We start from the raw sequence: 19,546 nt of genomic DNA, 5'->3' as shown, positions 1-19,546 counted from the left end.
TATAAATGGTAGACATAGGGACAAAGTTGTGGTTTGCTAGTTTAATAGGAACTCATTTGGCTACAAATAGGAAAACTACTGAAAACTAAAACCAGGTGGCTACTCCAACACTTCCTAATTCCTTTTTATATTCCCCTGATGTTTTGCAGCTGTGCAATGGTGGATCTGTGACTGATCTTGTGAAAGGATTTCTGAAGAGAGGAGAAAGGATGAATGAACTTATAATTGCTTACATTTTACGCGAAGCTCTGATGGTAAGATAAGCTCACAGGGAAAGGACAGTCAATATTCAGCTCATATGTTTCTATTTGAATGAATTAAGATCATGGCTCACTATCTTATGCTATAGCAGTGCTCCAGGTGGGGTCTCACCAGAGCAGAGTAGAGGGGGAGAATCACCTCCCTTGACCCATTTCAGCACCAACATACTGAAATCTTGTCCTGGGAAAGGATGTGACAATACTTTAATTAACACTGGCAACGCTTGCACCTCCCAAAGTGTCAATAAAAAATATCTATTCCTTCTAGTGTGCCAAACGTTTTTCCAGTAAGAATGACAACTCTGTGGTTTTGGATTAAAAAAGAAAACGTGTTTTAAGTTTTTTTGTACTTTTCTGCTACCTTTTTGTTTCTGCAAATGTAATACAGAGAATAGAGCTGTTAGTAAAAAGTTCATGTTTATATCTCACATTCCAGGGACTTCAGCATTTGCATGAAAACAAAACTATCCACCGTGATATTAAGGGAAATAATATCCTTTTGACCACTGAAGGAGGAGTCAAGCTTGTGGATTTTGGTATGTTATGTTTACTTATATATACAACTGGTGGTGTACATCTGAAGCATGGAAAAAAAATAGAGGAAACAAGTCAGAAAAGATGGATTATATTAACGTCTCATTAATATTTGAAGTTTTTCATTAAAAATCACTTGGATAACCAAAGTTACTTTTTAGCTTGATAGAAATAAAGTATTCACAGACTCGGTGTTTTTACAACTTTGTTTTCCAGCCATTTTGCTAGTGCTGTTTAGATAGCGTGGCAACGAGTAAAAGTTATAATGTGGTGTAAGTGCCAAATGCTTTAGGGCAACACAGTTAAGAGAAGTGGCAAAGCAAGTTAATAGGGTACAAATTAAGGTTGGTGTTTAGTTCCTCTAGGACCATGCACTTGATCAGTGAAATTAGGGACTGACAGGCAAAAGCTTCATGTTGTATATGAAAGAAGAATGGGAGACCTCTAACTCTGTCACATATACTCATTAGTTTGACTTGAAACAAAAAGAGATATTACCTGAAGGCACTAGAGGGGGAGATATTACATGGGTAATCCCCACTTTCCAAAGTCTGGGAAGACTTATCAGATTACTTTTGGCAAATCTAAACCTAAGACTTGGCATTAAATGGAGAGGGTCTGTTAGGTCTAAAGTGATTCTTGAATGCTGTCATCTGGTTTTACCACCAGAAGGCAAAAGCAGAGACACAGGTAAGTGGATGCAACCCGATAGTTATTAGCCATACCACAGTGATTTGTCTTAAAAGTGTTTTGACAGTTGTTTTAGTTAAGGCGGGTTGAAAATTTGCAATGGTGGTTTTTATGAATGATTATCCTCTGGTAGGACACTGTATTTTCATGTTTAAATTCAATTTGCCAGTCACTACTCGCAGTGTAGTAGCCAATTGAAAATATCACGATTCTATTATGCATATGGAAAATCTTAATTTTTCCTTTACCTTCCTATTTTGTTAATGAGATGTATTCAATTGATACATAACAATTGTTTTAATTACTCATGGAACTTTAAATCCCATTATTGTAGTGTCTTCCTGCTAGCAGACAGTATTTATGCAACTCTCATTACTTCACACACAAAAACCCTACAACTATTAGGGTTACTAATTCGTCTTAAAATTAATGTGTTTATATTCATTATTTTATTCCTCAGCTAAAATCTTCAGTTGAAAAGCCTTCAGACTTCCTAAACAATCTGCCATACACTTACTTGTATTTTCTGCTAGTCTGGAAGTTTAATGCAAGGCAAAATCAATATTTTTGCCCACAGGTTTTTAATATGTTGTGGATAATAATTTTTTAAGGTGCTGAAGGCAATTAGAGCTGTAGAGGATCAATGCTTCTGAAAATTAATTTGCTTATGCAGATGTCAAAACATACAAGCTGTAGGGATGAGGACTTGAATTCTTTATTCCCCAGTTACTGCAATCTACTGCTAAGGCTGTAATTGAAAAATAATCTTAAAATCTTGTGGGAAAAATTGTGATGCCAAAGCGCAGATGGGAAAGTGCACAAGAAACAAACATACATGCGTGCACATTTATGTGGATTGAAGAGGGGCTATAATATCTGCAGTCCTTCCTCTCAAAGGAATATAGGAACTGCACCTTAACTTAGGAAAAGATAGAAATTTTCTCTTCCTTTTTCTTTTTTTCCCCCAAAACCAAACTGAAGCCAATAACAAGTAGTTTCAAATGGGAAAAATGTATACAGTCTTCATGAAATCAAGGAAGACATACCATTCACTCTTCAGGCTGATGTTTAAGGTATTTTGCTAGGATTTGGGAGATTTGTGTCTTCTACTAAAGAGGATTTAAGTCCACATTAATCAGATTTCATGAGTATATTTTAGCCAGGAATGTGAGTTGACACTGCTACAGGCTGTTGTACATAAACATTTATTGGATCAGGGACTGAAACTCATGGCCGTGTTTCTACTGTATAAGCCTATGAATCTGCTGGCTACAGAATGAGATGGACACAAAGCCACAATCTCCTTTTCTCCCAATATATACTTAGTGAAAGCAAAGTTTTTGGGTTTGGTTGAACCCCTTATTACGTGGGGCCAAATGAAAACCAAAACCAATCCAAATAATCACACAGCCCTTTCTAGCATGCACACAGCTTTTTCCATTGTGGAGAGGGGAGCACAGACAGTGGTCCTTTCTTGCACAGCAGTACTGACTTTCCAGAAGCTTCATTTTGTGACAGGATTTATACACATTGCCTTATGGTTGTTGTGTCATAGGCATTTGCGTATGCTGTGACCAGAGTGTCTGAACACTGCGCAGTCTAGTGGATGACCTTCACAATGCTCTTATGAGAAAGTAAATTGCTATAATTCCCACTTAACAGCTAGGAGATCTGAAACTTTGAGAGACTGAGTTGCTTGAGGTGACACAGAAAGTGTGTGGAAAAGCTCTTCCAAAACCCAGGCTAACAGTCAGAACGGTTTGTCTTTCGTAGAGGTGTTGATAGTTAAAGAGACGAGAAAGACTGAAAGAATACCATGGCAGAGCCTTACCCAGATTCCTTTGAAGAGTGAAATTTTTGTTTTCCTGTAAAATTCCACTGTAATGTTGCTTAATCATCTGAGTAATAGTCTCATATCTAAGAAACACCCAATCTCAGTTGATAAATTAATGGTCAAATAAAGTAAATGAGTTTATAACATCTCTACATCAATACTTCTGGAGTTCAATTACTTGTCAAGGAGCTGCCAGATAGAAGTTTTAGTTTAAAGTGTCCAAGCAACAAGAAGTTTGAAATACTGTTACCAGGGAAGCATCCTCTTTCCTCACATCTGTTCGGTATGATAGTTTAGGTCAGCAGAGATAAACAAAATATTTCTTTTACTACAAATAATGCATAGCAGCCAAGGGGATCTACTCTGAGCACATCCCATGATCACAGATTTAGTCCCTGAATTTATTAAACTTCTAGATACATTAAAAGTCCATATTTTACTTGTAATGGAAAAGGTTGACTGAAGGCGGTTTCGCTACCTGAACATTTGTGGAAATTAACTATTAAGCTGTTCTGGTAGAAAACCTTTGGCGAAGGATGTTACACCTGAGAATCTCAGCAATTATGATCCAAGCAAGGAGCATCATCTGCTGCATCTATACAAATAATAAATAGCCGCGCTATATTCAAGTGTAGCTGCTATGTTTTTAATATAGGACAGAGATTTGCTAGAAAATATACATTTATGATAAAGTAAATTCTCTGCAGCACTTTAAAGGGTGACAGCAACCAAGGTGTGAGTCAAATTTCCTTTTTATAAATAATCTTAATTATATTCACAGTTGCTGATTAGTGTTCTGGGAAGGAAATCTTTTACATCTGATTCCTGGTTGTATGCAGTGGATTGATGTTAAAGAGCCAGGTTTCAAAAGAAATTTTAGGTGCTAAAGGTGAGGAAAAGCACCTAATAACATTTTTCAAAACTTCTAGCATGTAAATCCAAATTAATTTAATGCTGAATACCTTTTGAAAGTCTTGTGACAAATTTATCTGCAGCCTTTACTGCCTAAATATCTTTCAGTGTCTGACCTTGTTTCATCAGTTAAAAAATTGGCCAAAAGTCACTTGCACACATAGCACACCTCATCTGTAATAAAAATTCATATAGTCATCTGCATCTTACAATGTGTAACCAATTTCATAGGGAGCTGAGTGTATAACATCTGCTTATGCTGACAAATACTTGCTTCTTTGAATAGTCCCTCTCAATTCAATTTCTTTTCTTGAAATCAGGATGCTGCACAGGGACTTTGTATTAAATAATGTTGGTCTAAGACACAATTCCAGTTTCTGAGGTGTCAGATAGTGTGTTGTTCCAAAAGGGGAGAAAAGGAACAGTAAAGCTACAGTATTATTATTTTGGCTTTGGTCTGAAAAAGACCAAGTGACATTTCATTTTGAAAGATTTGACGTGTTTCTGAAATCCCCTGCCACTGCAGTGAGTCTGGGAGCTTGAAAGCCAGAGCTTTTCAAGCTTATATATTATTGAAAGAAGAGGATCCTAGAGGACACAGCTCCCTGTCAGCAGACTAGAAAGGTTGCTGATGTGTGGGGAGTCATGGAGGAAAGAACCATTTTTCCACTAAAAGTTTTGAAACATCTACAGTCACGTGATAAGTGATTCTTTCAGCTAAAAAGAGGAGAGTGTAATGCTGATGGAAAATTCCTCTTCAGCTATGTTTTTGAGGGTTGACCTTGTAGGTTGGTAGTCTTGAACAAGAGCACAGGTAGCTCATACTTCTATGGGACTGCTGAAGCCTTCTGTCACAGAATCAAAATATCTCGGGATGAGCAGCTGTTGCCTTGGAAATGTCCAGAAAAAATATAAGTATAAATTGTACTCCACCACCTAGACAAAAGCAGTTTTCTAGCAGCACTGTTCCTTGCTGAAGGCCATGTCCTGCTATGCATCAAATGAAAACATGTTTTCATACCACGTGTAGTTAGACTGTTGATGTTATTACCATGAAAGGTCATTGGGGTTGAAAAAAAAGTCAGACATTTGGATGGATATTAGAAATATTCGAGTTCCCATAATTAAAATAAAATGTTTGAGGACTCATTAAATCTTTGGCATTTCAAACTATTTCTAACTCAAAGAGATCCTATGGTTCCCCCAAGTTTACCTAGTACTGGTCACAGTGGGAAAGGGGATATTGAAAAGGATTGGCACTGTCCATTTTCAGTTTCTTCTTAGGCATTTCATTAATGGTATCTAAAACTCTCCATCATTGGAGCCTTTGGATAGGCAATACATAGGAAAGATCTAAGGGTGTTTTATAGATAAAGCAGGTTCCAGTGGAAGATATGGAAAGAAGGTAATGCAATCTCGCTGCTGCTGGCAGATGGTAGAAAATTACAAGCTGTTCTGCATGCACTAAATAGAACAATGACTTCAAGGGTTCCTTTAGTACTGTGGATAAAGAGATTGCATAATTAAAACATGTATTATAACATTAATGGAGTATATAGTGAGGATAAGGTAGGTTTTGTACACAAAACATGCTTAGTTTGCATTTTTCTGCTATTGTTTCAAATGCTAGAAGTGTTGGATTTGTAAGTTGTATGTGAACATTGTCTTGGCATTCCAAATGCAGTTTCAGGTAACATACTTTGCATGTAGCTAGCACAGTTTTGTCATGGACGTATAGTAGCCTGAGTCAACTAGAGATTTAACCTGAATATGACTCATTGGGGAAAAAATGGATTGGGGGAGGGAATTAATACTGTGTTGCTTTATTTAGACATACTGAAAACTGACATTACTTTGTTTAATACCTGAACTATTTCTTCCATGTAGTTTGGAAACTGCAGGTAGTCAAAGTGTTTTCGTAGCTTTCGTGTTTGGGATGTTATAGGGTTATGGTTTTGTTGTGGAGAGAATGATCATTCTTCTTTTAAAGCTATTTGAAGTTATCCCAAGTTAAGAGCTGAGGAAATCTGAATGCTGGAATTTCTGGATGGCCTTCTTATTATTGAAAATTGCAACTTGGTGAAACAAGCCAATTGCAAGACACTCTTTTTGGTAGTGTATTTTTATGTTAACTCTATTTTTACTTTAAAATGCATACTGAAATAAAATTTCATTTAGGCAATACTGAATGAAAGCATTAAGTTCATTTCATAATCCAGTTGAGTTCATAGAATAAATTTCTTGGGGATTTTTTCCTGGAAAGAGTATGTAGTAATTCTGCCAACATTCTCTGTTGTGCCTCAGTAGTGGTGTGCTACTTCTTCCTCACAAATTATGGAACCTTAGTAATGCTTTACCACTACTGCTGATCAGCAACAATTGATCAATGTAAGTTAGAATGCATGGGTGGTTTTGTTGTGTCTTATAGCATGATATTCATGCCTACTGAGATACAGAAATGCAGGCCAAAATATTTGAAATTCTGTGACTGTACTATACAGGCTGAGTTTTTGAAGTGCAGATGAGCCAGCGGCTGCTATAATGACAGAGCAAGAGCAATAAAATCAGTTACACCGATATCCGAAATAATAGGGACAATCTCTAAGTAATGAATGAGTCTGTGGTAAGACTCCATCTTAATAGTTCCGTCTGCTTAATTGTCACCTCTCCTGTTTTTCTGATGCATGAGGGAGCTTTCTGCTGGTCTGGTGGGGAAAGGATCTGAAATCTTGGGTCAGAGGTTGGGGAGGGAACCACAGCACCAAGCTTCATCCTTTCATTGTGACACCTCACCAACTCTCATGTTCCCTTGCTGTGACACAGTCCTATGGCCTCTCTCTACCCCGGACAGGCTTGATAGATGTGGTCTGTTGATGGATCACAGATGAGTGTAGCAAGCCTTGTGTGGCACGTGGCAATGCAGAGGCAGAGAAGGCTTACAGGACTGTGCTGCAAAAGCAAGCAGTCCGGCTGGGCTGCAGTGGATTGGGAGTCTAGAGCCACCTTGTGCTCAGTGGGTAGGCTGAGAAGCCAACTGTGAGTGATCCAAGTTTGAGTATTGGGGCGTTTTGGGGAAGGACATTTTAATCTCTGTCCCTTTAAATATATATTGTGGTTCCCAGCTGACATTGAAGAGGAGCTCAGCATGTCCTTGAGTAGTTTTCCAAACGTTTGTAGATTACTTATTCTGGCATAGTCAGAATATCCTATTGCATCCCTTTTTTCTTGCCCTGCATTAGCTATAAACGCTGTCTGAATCATTCGGCAAAAATGAAACAATTAATTAAAATAATTTGATTTGAAAGTATTCAAAACTAAAATAATTTTCTTTCTGCCCTTAGCTTACTTTAAGCAATGAATCATAGCAAGACTTGTATTTGCCTTAGTCATTCTAGCATGCATCCATAATAAAGCTGTCTGCTTCACTGATTCAGATCAAAACCAGACTATTATTGTGTTGTCATTTCTGCATACCATATAGCATGACATTCACATGTTGCTTCTAAAAAGCATTTACTAGGGAAGTATGGCAGAAGCCAGTAAAAGTAAAAGACTTTGAAGAAGGCTTTCTTCATGAGCAGCTTGTCAAACTGCTTTGAGGCATGTTGCTTCTAAAAAGCATTTACTAGGGAACTATGGCAGAAGCCAGTAAAAGACTTTGAAGAAGGCTTTCTTAGTGAGCAGCTTGTCAAAGTGCTTTGAGGCCAATCAAAGTAATAACTCCAAATTTTTCAAACCAGGGTTAGCAAGGATAAGATGGATTGCATTGACTTGAGCTGTGGAGCATTTTCATTGTTGAATGTTTAATTCTTTGTTGAAGGCTTAGTCCTTAAAAACTTATTTTATGGGCCATGTCTGAATGAAAACCTTTGTGCCGTTCTCTAACAACAAAAAGAAATCATGTGGCCAAATGCTGTATCCAGGATAAGCCGTTCACTTGGTCTTTCAAATATTTTCTGCTACTAATTCACATAAAGATGTCACTGATGGCTTAAACATTAAAGAAGCTTGACACAGAAAGCTTGTGTCATATGCCAGAGACAAGAAGTGAGAAAATAGCCCTTTCTGGCCAGCAAAGGCTTCCTCTTAGTTTTCTCATAGGTCACAAAATAGTCATCTCTTGAGGTTGTTAGAAACCCTCTGGTCTTACCTGTGCATGCTAAAACCCATTCATTTTTTACCTGAAAGTTGAACCCAAAGATTCATTTATACAGAAGCATTCCAATCTTTAGGTATTTTAAACATTCTGTCCCATCAGCATAGATGTTGCCAGTAACCCAGACAATCTTCACCAGAAAACAATGTATAACAAGAAGAAAAATCTCCAGGGTTTTCCCAGTCATACAGGCAAAAAAAAATCCTTTTTGGGTCTCAAAAGTGGCAGTCAGTTTGAAATCTAGTATGTAAGGAAGGCAGGATCTAAGGAGGAGGGCTTTCCTCGCCAGCATACTGCACCAGATTGTGTATAGCTGCACAAATCCCTGAGGCTCCAGAGAAGACTAGCTCTCCTATCTAAATACATCTGGCCAATTGTGCATCAGGAAAATGAATGTTCCTGTGCATCCCTTTCAGGAAACCAGCTTGAAGCCCTGAAGCATGAGATTTGATTAGAGTCATTGGCCTCATGCCGCAGTGAACTGTCGGGAGCGTGTGGAGGGCGGCCCGTGGTCACCTGCTCTGCTGGCGGCCACGGGGAAAAAGGGTGCAATCAAAATCATAGACTAAGGGAAGGTGGAGTGCACTGCCACACCGTCCTGCCCAGTCTCCTCTGAGATGAAGGTTCTTAGATTTCTTGACAAAAAAAGCTGAATTAAATCTTTTGTTTAAAAAAGATTATATATGTCACAGATGTAGGGAATGTTCTACCTCTTTTTAGTCGCTGTTTGCTCTTTTATTATCAGTATGTACCTTGTAATGATTCCGTATCTGATGTAGGATTTTCGTTTTGTTCCTTATATGCCTAAAATTGCCTTTTTTTGGTCTTTAATCCTTACAATGACTTTACAGTGATAGCCAGTCTTGGTATGTACCTTGTAATGATTCCGTATCTGATATAGGATTTTTGTTTTGTTCCTTATATGCCTAAAAATGCCTTTTTTTGCTCTTTTAATCCTTACAATAACTTTACAGTGATAGCCACTCTTAGTTTCCATTTATATCACCTTATATTTTATAGTACAGATTAGTTTTTTTTATCCCACTGTCACTCCATGCCTCTTGATTTTGCAGTAAAGACCAGGGATTTTTCATCTCCTAGGAAGTTCGTATACAAGGTCTTTTGGATACTAAGGTATTGATCTTTCTAGACTTGTAAAGGGCCATTTGGTTACCTTTTGGGTATGCCCTATTTCAGTTAAAGATTTGCATCTGTGGTGTGTGGTTTCCTGAGTGTTTGGGAAACTCTAGTTTTCATCATTAAAACAGTATATGCATTAAAATAACACATAAAGATGGGGGGGATGTGGTGACAAAGGACATTGAAAAGTCTATGGCACTCAATGTCTTCTTTGCCGCAGTCTTTACTTGTACGACTACCCCAATCATTAAAACAGTATATGCATTAAAATAATACATAAAGATGGGGGATGTGGTGACAAAGGACATGGAAAAGTCTATGGCACTCAGTGTCTTCTTTGCCACAGTCTTTACTTGTATGACTGCCCTTCAGGAACCCCAAATCCCTGAGACCAGTGGTAAAGTCTGAAGCAAGGAAAACTTACCCTCAGTAGAGGAGGATCAAGTTAGGCAGCATTTAAATGAATTGGACATACACAAGTCCCTGGGACCTGATGGGATGTACTCAAGAGTGCTGAAGGAGCTGGCCGATGTCATTGCAAGGCCACTGTTGATAATCTTTGAAAGGTCTTGGAGATTGGAGGAGGTTCCTGATGGCTGGAAGAAAGTTATTGTCACTCCTATCTGCAAGAAAGAAGATTCAGGGAACTGCAGGCTGGTCAACTCCACTTTGAGATCCCTGGGAAGAGGATGGAGCGTATAATCCTGGAAGTAGTTTCCAAACATAGGAAGGACAGAAAGGTGGTTGGAAGTAAGCAGCATGGATTTATGAAAAGGAAGTTATGCTTCATTATAACCTACACATAGCATCTTTCAGCATGAAATGCTGATGAAAATTCTAATTTTTTGGCTCCCCATTTCAACTTAGTTTCGGGATTTATGAAAAGGAAGTTATGCTTCATTAGAACCTAACATAACAGCTTTCAGCATAAAATGCTGTTGAAAATTCTAATTTTTTGGCTCCTCATTTCAACTTTGTTTCTTATTTCTTTATTTCCATCTTATTGGTCAGAACCCAGTTTGAGTTCTAGATTTAATTTGAGTGCTTATCACTGAGCAGAAGTTCTCAACCATGCTTTTCTCTCAAGAGCTCACCCAAGGAAACAATACTGCCTCTGTGCGCTTGTCATTTAGGAGTTTGCTTTTGAGGTCAGTTGACAGTCTTTAAGGAATTCTGACTATTGACATTGTTTCAAAAAGGTTCTGAAACATCTCGTGTAAAGTCATTATCCAACCACTTGTGTCTTTACAGCCTGTTAGTAACATTTTCTATTAAATATATTTATGCTTTCTGTCCATGCTAAGTAATTAAACCTGAGGGAAGCTCTCTGATCTCCTTTTACAGTCTTAGTGAAGATACCACCATACTTGCAATACAGTTGCACACCTGGTGTGTTGTCACATTTGCCATTTGGACTATCAGAATTTCTTTGTTTTAATCTCATTCTTTCCCTGTTGTTTTTCATCATTATGGAGTATGAAGGAATTATGTGTATTATTTTTTTAGCATTTCAGCTGATCTTGTCAAGAATGGCAGCAACTTTTCAAAGTGAAGCTTAGAGTGCTAAAGGAAAGCCCTAAAGCACGAGGACCTATTTCCTCCAGATCTAGTAAAAAGGTGGAGTTGAGGGATTTATGAGGGACTGCCCTCACACCATCGGACAGAGAGGCAAGGAAGGAGAGGCCACTTTTTGCAGCAAACAGCATGGAACAGGAATGCCAAAACATATCTGCCAGCAGGCTTAAGGGGAATGCAGTGTAAAATGCTGCTGCTGTTTTACATCTGTCTCTCTAGAAGATTAAAAAAATGTTGGGAAATAATTTAAAGTGTTTCAGCCTGTTTAGATCTGCAAGGTTAACAGCGTGAGCAGTTTCTGGTCCGGAGACTAGCTTGAGGAATGATCTGAGTTGCAGAAGGTGACCAAAGAAGGTCACAAAAAGGATGCTTTGGTAGGGAAGTGGGCACTGAAGGCACAAATGAAGAAGGGTTATGGAAGAGGTAGCCAGAGGCAGTGTGTGAGCCCTTCGGGTAGGGTCTGTGTTTTTATTTATGAATACGGTGGCTAGTGTGTTGGGAATGCAGTCTCCCTGCTGCATGCCAAATGTGAATTTAGTAGAATTTGGTAGGACGCTCCATTCCCCCGTTAGCATCAACCAGTTAAATGTGCATACTTCTGTCACAGGTCGTAATCATAAAACGGTGTTGTACAGCCTCCCAATTTAGATCAGAACAGTGTCTGCTGAGATTGAGTGGTACTATGAGACAAATCTTTCCTAATAATAGGGAGCTCATTTCTGCACTGTTTTTTTTTTTTGGCTTGGTTTTTTTTTTTGAGTGCTAAGGTCATAAGTAGGTGGCTTTACTTTCAGTGTTATTCCAATATGTCTGGTTTTGCAATGAAAAGCTTGAATAACATGCATGGTGTATGCCTGCTAATTTCCAGTTTTTATTAGTAAATGCCTGAGTAAAGAAAAAAAACAAAGAAAAAAGCCTTTTTTTAACTATGCGCACAATGTTTTCTTTTAGGTGTGGTGTGTATTGGTACTATTAATGCACTTATTAAGCTCTTCACCTTCGTAAGATTTATAGTTTGTATGTAATAAACCACCATTTTATGACATATTTTTAGATTTTCTTAGGAGAATATTTGACTCATTGTGCAGCAAATCAGTAGTGAAGGGGGAGGAGCAAGATGTTTTTGTTAGAAAATATACAAGTTAAAAAAAGCTGGCCTGCTATATGCTTGACTGGTTACTGAAATGCTGGAAGAAATGTTACTAAGTGTGGAATTACATCATCTTTCCTCTATACACAGAAAAAGCCCAAGGAAATATCATTTGTCATAAGACCTACACTTCATAATCTGAAATGCCACTTTACTGCTAAGAGCAAAAGGATAAGAAAACAAACAAACAAAAAGCACATAAAAAAACCCAAGAGCCTAAAGAAAGTAGTAGTGAACAATTCAAATTAAATGAGCTTTTTATTGAAGTAAAAAAAGGGGGAAGAGGAAAAAAAATCCTTCAGTTTATTTAATAATTACAGTTCAAAGAGGAAAAAAACAACAGTGCATAGACAGAGAAGCTTGTGCACATTAATGTTCCTTTTATATTTTGTTCGTTATCTCTACAGAAAGTTATGATTATTTATAAAATCTGACATTGGGAATCATAAAAATTTGGTTAGTGCCTGTCTTCGCCTGCAGATCTGAATCCTGTTTCCTCATCCAAGGCTGCAAAAAACCGCTTAGCACAGGGGACTCCCACAACACATAGAAAGGGAGAGGGAAGAGTAGTCTCCTCTCCCTCCAAAACCCATCACTGTAACGGTGACAGACCTGTGGTGATGTGTGCTTACTCCTTGCTTTCTGAATGACATGTTTTGCTGGGGGCTTGGAACAGCCACAGAGTCCATGAGCCGGAAGCTGGACCTCAGACAACTCCTTGAGGCAGCAAAAACAAAGCCCCTGCTTAGCTGAGCTGAAGCAGGATTGATGGACTTTGTGCTAAGACTCACGTTGTCCTGCTTTCTCTGGTGCAAACGCCATGTATTGGACTTTCTGCAGGCACGGAGAGAGGTTCAACTTTCTCAAGCCTGGGGTAGACGAGAGGGAATCATCTAAGACGAGAGGAATCGTCTAAGTTGGAAGGGACCTTAAAGATGACAGCAATGGTTGTGTTTGTCTCAGAGGAACAGGCAGGATCTTTCTTGCTGCTTTATTTTCAGCAGTTATATATGTTTCTGCAATTGACAAATGCAGACATTTTGTGAATCAGAGCTGAATACATGGCTTTAGAGTTTAAAAAAAAACCACCAGATTGAGCCTTCTATGGTTTCTTGACTTTGACAGCTGCTGAAAAAAAAATCTAACACCTAGTCAAAGTCTATGTAGACAGTCAAATTCTGTGTAGTTAGTATTTCCACTGGGCAGTTAATGTGAATTGCTCCTGTTATGGACTATCTGCAGGGTTTTCAAGAAGGTAAGGTGAAGCCTGTTCAAACCAGACAGTACAGAGCTGAAACTGGCCAGTGGTGCTCACTGGAGCTTTGTGTATTTCAGAGTGAAACTGAGGCTTTTTGCTTTTTTAAAGAAAAAGTGAATGTATGTGTAAAGGCAAAATAAATGAGCTTCAGTGTCAATCAGACTGATTTTGGAACAGAAGTAGAACACAGCACCTTTCTTGCAATTCATGATATCAGCACTTCAGAATATGCCTCTGGTGGACCTCACACTTGGCTATGACTCACAAACCCATAATAGTTCAGGACTTGCTAGTGGAGGGACTGTTTTTTTTTTCCACGTGTGGACCTCAGAGGTGATTGTGGTTCATCAATCCATAATAGTTCAGGACACACTATCTGAGGGGCTGTTTCTCTCCATGTGTTCTACTTCCTCCTTTGCAGACATTCCAGGTGTTTCCAACCAATACACCCTTGTTTTGTAAGGCAGGGAATCGGTGGCAGGCTGGTGTGCTGCAGCCCACTCAAGTTCCTAATATTTCAGCACGTTTTAATTTAAAACCGTAAGGAATCCTTAGATTTCAGAGTTCACTTTCCAGCTCTTGGTCTGAAATAGTTAATTCCTTAAACTGCGGCTCGTGTTGCAAAGCTGATTTGCCCGCATTTGATGTTGCTTGGAGAATATGCTTTGAGCATGGAGAGACTTCTGGTTTTGTAAGAATTTTTGTGGTTTCACTGTTTTGTTGTTTCTTTTTTATGGCAGAACAGCTAAGAGATGAGGATAAGTATCTTTTATAGTGTTCAACCTGAAATATATAAATAATGAAACAGAGTTTTAGTGTCAGTACTGAGCATTAAAGGAAAAAAAGAAACTGTGGAAAGTACAGTACTTTTTCTTCCCCTCTTGAAGTGCTTTACGGCTCTTCAGGTAGAACAGGATATAGAAAAACTGTAATTAGCCAGTCAAAATATATGGAGTCAGATTGCTAATGGAACGCTCATTTAGGACTAAACCCCGGTCCTACTGAAGACACTGGAAACAACAGATGTGAAGAACCTCAGCTGAAGTGCTGAGTACCTTTGAAGACTGGTCTTCTCTTTCCAGAGAATGGGAAAGATATATTTGAGCTTCGCCTGCAGAGGAGGTCGTAGCATGACAAGGCAGGGATGGCACCATTCAGAAGGACTGTCTTGGATGGAAATAGCAGTTGCTCTGGTTATAGCTTCCCTTCGTTCTTCCAGGTGTGTCTGCTCAGCTGACCAGCACTCGTCTCCGTCGGAACACCTCCGTGGGCACCCCGTTCTGGATGGCTCCAGAGGTCAGATTCATATTTCCAAACATTTTGTTGGCAGTTTTCAAGCTGCAACATTCTGCATTTCTGCTCTTTATCTTTCTTCCTGACCATTGGACCTTTTGCCAAATGAAATAGCAATGTCCTTTAAAAAAGTGTTTTAAACCTTTGTTCTTACATGTTCGCAAGGATTAAGTTAAAATGGGGTTTATTTTTGAAACTACAAAGTTAGAGCCAGAGAGAAAGACGTTGAATTACTTATTAAAATGTTATAGAGGAGAGAGTACTATACTGTTGATCCTTTCCAGTTTTCCAAGCTCTGAAACTATGGGTATCTCATCTCCCCACAGATGGAAGGAGCCCAGGGTGGTGCTGTGATAATTACAGGTTTTCTTTTTCGATTTCTACACCTGGAAAGTTTTTACTACTGTATATCCATAGCTGAGAGTAAGAAATGGAAGACGTTATTATGAATAAGTAAGATGTAGTATGTATCTTTGGAGATTTTTCCAGTGTGAAATGGAAGCATGTAAATGTACATTTTAAGACAAGGCAGGAAAAATAATTCATTACAAATAAGCCTATGTGCTCACACTATTTGCATGCACACAAACACAGTCATATACATTTGTTTATAGCACATGAATGAAACTGCTGATGGAAGGAGCCCAGGGTGGTGCTGTGATACATTACAGGTTTTCTTTTTCAATTTCTGTACCTGGAAAGTTTTTACTACTGTATATCCATAGCTGAGAGTAAGAAATGGAAGACGTTATTATGAATAAGTAAGATGTAGTATGTATCTTTGGAGATTTTTCCAGCCTGAAATGGAAGCATGTAAATGTACATTTTAAGACAAGGCAGGAAAAATAATTCATTACAAATAAGCCTATGTGCTCACACTATTTGCATGCACACAAACACAGTCATATACATTTGTTTATAGCACATGAATGAAACTGCTCTGTTTATACATGAGTGTTTTTATAAACATACTCTGTTTATACACATTGGCTTAGACCTGTAGCTAGTGGGAGGAAAAAAATCTAGATTCATCCGGTATCGTGGATGAGCTGAAACGTGTATGAAATTAAATACATTTGCTATAATCCAGTGGCAAACACCTTGGCAAGAAATTACCTTGATCTTGAAATTGGCTGATTTGGTAGAATAAGAACCCAGTAGGAGGTAGTGAATTCAACTTCTGCTTTCCTGCCTGTTTCACTTCATAGAGCAGTATAGGTCCATTAGTGATTTTGCAGGACTAAACCATAGGAAAGAGGTTTAGGGTTGCTGAGTTTCCTGCTACTTCCCTCATCCATGGGATGCAGTTTACCGCCTTCAGTTGACAAAGCCAATGATTTGCACCCTTTTGTCAGATCAGGGAACATCTGGTCAGAGAACCTGGTGCTAAATGCTTTCTAAATGTGTGCAAGTCTGTTTATTTCAGCCAGTATCTCCATTCTGTAAGAGATTCTCCCAACTGTGGGTGTACTCTTAAGTTCAGAAGTTTGACCACCCAATGACCATCCCAGTCTTTTATTCCAACAGGTGATTGCCTGTGAGCAGCAGCTTGATAGCTCCTATGATGCCAGATGTGATGCATGGTCACTTGGGATTACTGCAATAGAGTTGGGAGATGGAGATCCACCCCTTGCTGATTTGCATCCTATGAGGGCACTCTTCAAAATACCAAGGTAATATCTTGATGTGTTTATTTCTTGCAGGAGTAGACTAAACGTTTTCCTTAACTGTTACTTTCTTCAAAATTTGACTGCATAAGTATGTGGAGTTTCTTCATATTATTTATACTAGGAAGAGGTTAGAAAAATTTTGTCCGGCTCTTATTTCTGCAGGCTCTGCTTCAACCATGTGCTCACATTGAGAAGTTCAGAGCTGACTGTGACTACATTTAAGAAAAAGCCATAAGGCCGCCTTGGGAGTGGGCTGCTCCAGATATACATGGGCACAGGACTTAGCTGAGTCCCATGTGTTCTGTTACAAAGAATGAGTTATGATAGAAATGCAGAGTCTGAGTATGCCACTGTGGAGAACAGGCCCTATACCTGTCCTCAAGAGTTATCTCATGTCCTTTGAAGCAAAGTATTGTTCTACCACTCACATACATTTAGGCTGCCACTTTCCATTTGCTTGTGCTGGTCCTAGCAGTTCCAGTGTTGCTGTCCTTGGGCAGTGCAAATAGCAACTTCTTTTGTGTTTTCTTTGAAGCTGGAGATAAAAGTACCCAAAGTGCCACTTACAGTGTTTCAAAGAGCATCAATCTCAAAGTATGTAGGAGATGATCATACAGCAGTTTGTGGATTTCACTCTAACAGCTGGAGCAGTACCACAACAGTTGAGACCACATAAGATACATGAGTGTTTCAAGTCCTTTTCAGCCAAGTCACCCAAATTAATTTAAATTACCTTCACTTTTAAGAAATCTTGTCTGCCTTGGCACTGAAGCAGAGCATGAATGCCCTTCTTACCTTTACTTACTATGGGAAAAGCAGTTACAAACTGCTGTGGTCAGTCATTTCAGCTGGGCCTTCAAAAAACATCTGGCTTTTACCCTTAGAAATACTGGGCACCTTTCTGCTCTGGAGCAAATATGTAAGGTCAATACCCTTTCATTCCATTAAATAAAACCTGAAAGTGGTAGAGTAAACATCAAGTAGCAATTAAAGAAAAGCAGTTATCACAATTGATTGAAAATAGAAAAGTCACCTCGTCTATAGATCGATTTTTTTTGTCTTCATGACTTTACTCGGTGAAAATGGCACTTCTGTTTGAATGGAAGATGACTGTTAAAACAATTTGCACCAAATTAACACCTAGAATAAACAGCTCTAATAACAGAAAAGAAAGTAGTAGTATATATTTATAAATGATCTGTATTTAGTCCTTCACTTCTGATTATCTTCTGATGAATGAGAAATAGTTAATGAAGAGCTAGTTCCTTCTGACACTTTGCTCAGCAGCGTGATTAATTCAGTCCTTCTGGGAAAACTTAAAATAGAAATTACTTTTAAAAATTCTCTTAAGAAAGTATATTGTTTCAGCCTTGAAAAGAGAAACTTGCCATTACAAATGAATAGTGATTAATGGTTTTTTTTAGTTTCATTTCAGTTTATTGATTTGATTTAAAAAATTATAGTGATTCTTAGGTAAGCTTAGTAGATCATCTCCATGCTATTTCTTCTTGTTAGTTATGTAAAGTTGGAGAACCAGTGAGGTATTGTATCATCTACCCATGCTTTTTTTACCAGTAGAAATCAATATCTTTTTTCAGTGGCCTTCTAAAACTCATTGCTCAGCCTGTTTTTGTCAAGTGAGTAGCTTATTAACTTATCATCACACTGACCTTTGCAGGAATCCTCCTCCAACACTACAGCAGCCTGAACTGTGGTCACCTGAATTCAATGACTTCATTAACAAGTGAGTAACAACTGAGACCACTGTAGCTGAATATGGAACATGCGTAAATGTTATGTGTGAAATATCTTTGTATTCTCTCTGGAAATCTGTTGCTACTAATACTTTTCCTTAAAAACCTAAAAATGACATTTGTAATGTCATGACATGAAGTTTGACTTCCAAGTGATGCTCCAGATTTAAAACACAAAATAACAAAATTTTGACACACTTAATGTTTCTGCTTTTCTTAATTTAAAGACTATTTTGTTTTAAAATGCGGTTACTTCTTGGATTCATTAATTCTGTGAAGTCTTAACAATTTTCAGTACAGAGCTGTTGTGATTAAGACAAATGTATTTATTACAGAGGTATGAATGAACTACAGACAAGCATTTCAAAACTTCACAGTGATTGTACGCTTTTTCTGCCAGCACAGGTGCTTGACTAAAGATTATGAGAAGCGTCCAACAGTATCTACTCTTTTGCAGCATGATTTTATTAAGCAAATTGAAGGAAAAGAAAACGTGCTTCAAAGGCAACTCATGGAATTTATTGATGTTCATCAACAAATGGGAGTCACTGAAAAGGCAAGGTAAAAATAGCTAAAAAGTAGACCAGCTGCAATAATTGTGATGCTTTCACTGTTTCAGAATGGCTAGTGCTCAGAGGAAGATTCATCTCTTATAACTTTAGCTGGCCAAAAAGTGGAGAGCGTAATCTTTGGGGTCACTTATAGAGCCAATGAAAAGAGAGGGGCATAATGATTCACACCCCTTTCTTCTGTGTCTCAAGATGCAGATTAGGATCCCATCTTTCAGAAAGCTGTTACGTGAAATTAATATTTGGCATTCTCTTATATTTCCATCATCAGCTAATGTTCTAGTTTAAGCAAATTTGCTAGAAGTAACTAGTCAGGTTCCTGCAAGAATTGGATGCTACTGACTGGAAGAAGTGGTAGATCTTGTTTTGCAAGCTTCAAATCTTATGTGTTATAGACTAGATACTTTCTTTTTTCTGCTTATATTTAGTAATATCAGTTTCATATAAACCACTTAACACCTGATGGCTTTTATTTAAAACAACTGAACATGGCTTGGCTCAATTTTGCAATTGAAAAAAAAAAGCACCACCTGGTACGCTGAGGTGGTGTATCAGGTGTGAAATGTAGTACAAGATAGCATTGATGTATCATTACTGGTACAACTTCTCCTGTGCTTCAAGGTAAAGGATGACAATTTTATTAATTTTCTACATGGAACATAAAAATTAAAAGACATTTTGTCATTATCATCTGTATAGAAAAAGCTTACTAAAATTTACCACATTTCCTTTCACACATATTTATAGTAAC

The 19,546-nt window shown here is 38.2% G+C and overlaps 1 protein-coding gene across 1 annotated transcript in view; it reads left to right on the top strand.

Moving 5' to 3' along the window:
• The window catches only part of MYO3A (myosin IIIA), a 122,795-nt gene that overhangs the window by 38,879 nt on the left and 64,370 nt on the right, over positions 1-19,546 (top strand). Inside the window, exons 4-9 of the mRNA XM_014945894.1 lie at positions 150-254; positions 697-796; positions 14,729-14,805; positions 16,330-16,475; positions 18,151-18,216; positions 18,632-18,787. Of these exons, the coding sequence (XP_014801380.1) occupies positions 150-254; positions 697-796; positions 14,729-14,805; positions 16,330-16,475; positions 18,151-18,216; positions 18,632-18,787 (650 nt within the window). The remainder of the gene's footprint in view (positions 1-149; positions 255-696; positions 797-14,728; positions 14,806-16,329; positions 16,476-18,150; positions 18,217-18,631; positions 18,788-19,546) is intronic.

The sequence above is a fragment of the Calidris pugnax genome, unplaced genomic scaffold, assembly GCF_001431845.1.
Source record: "Calidris pugnax isolate Ruff unplaced genomic scaffold, ASM143184v1 scaffold19, whole genome shotgun sequence".
NCBI lineage: Eukaryota > Metazoa > Chordata > Aves > Charadriiformes > Scolopacidae > Calidris > Calidris pugnax.
The sequence above is the reverse complement of the archived record's forward strand: the minus strand, read 5'-3'. Positions and strand labels throughout refer to the sequence as shown.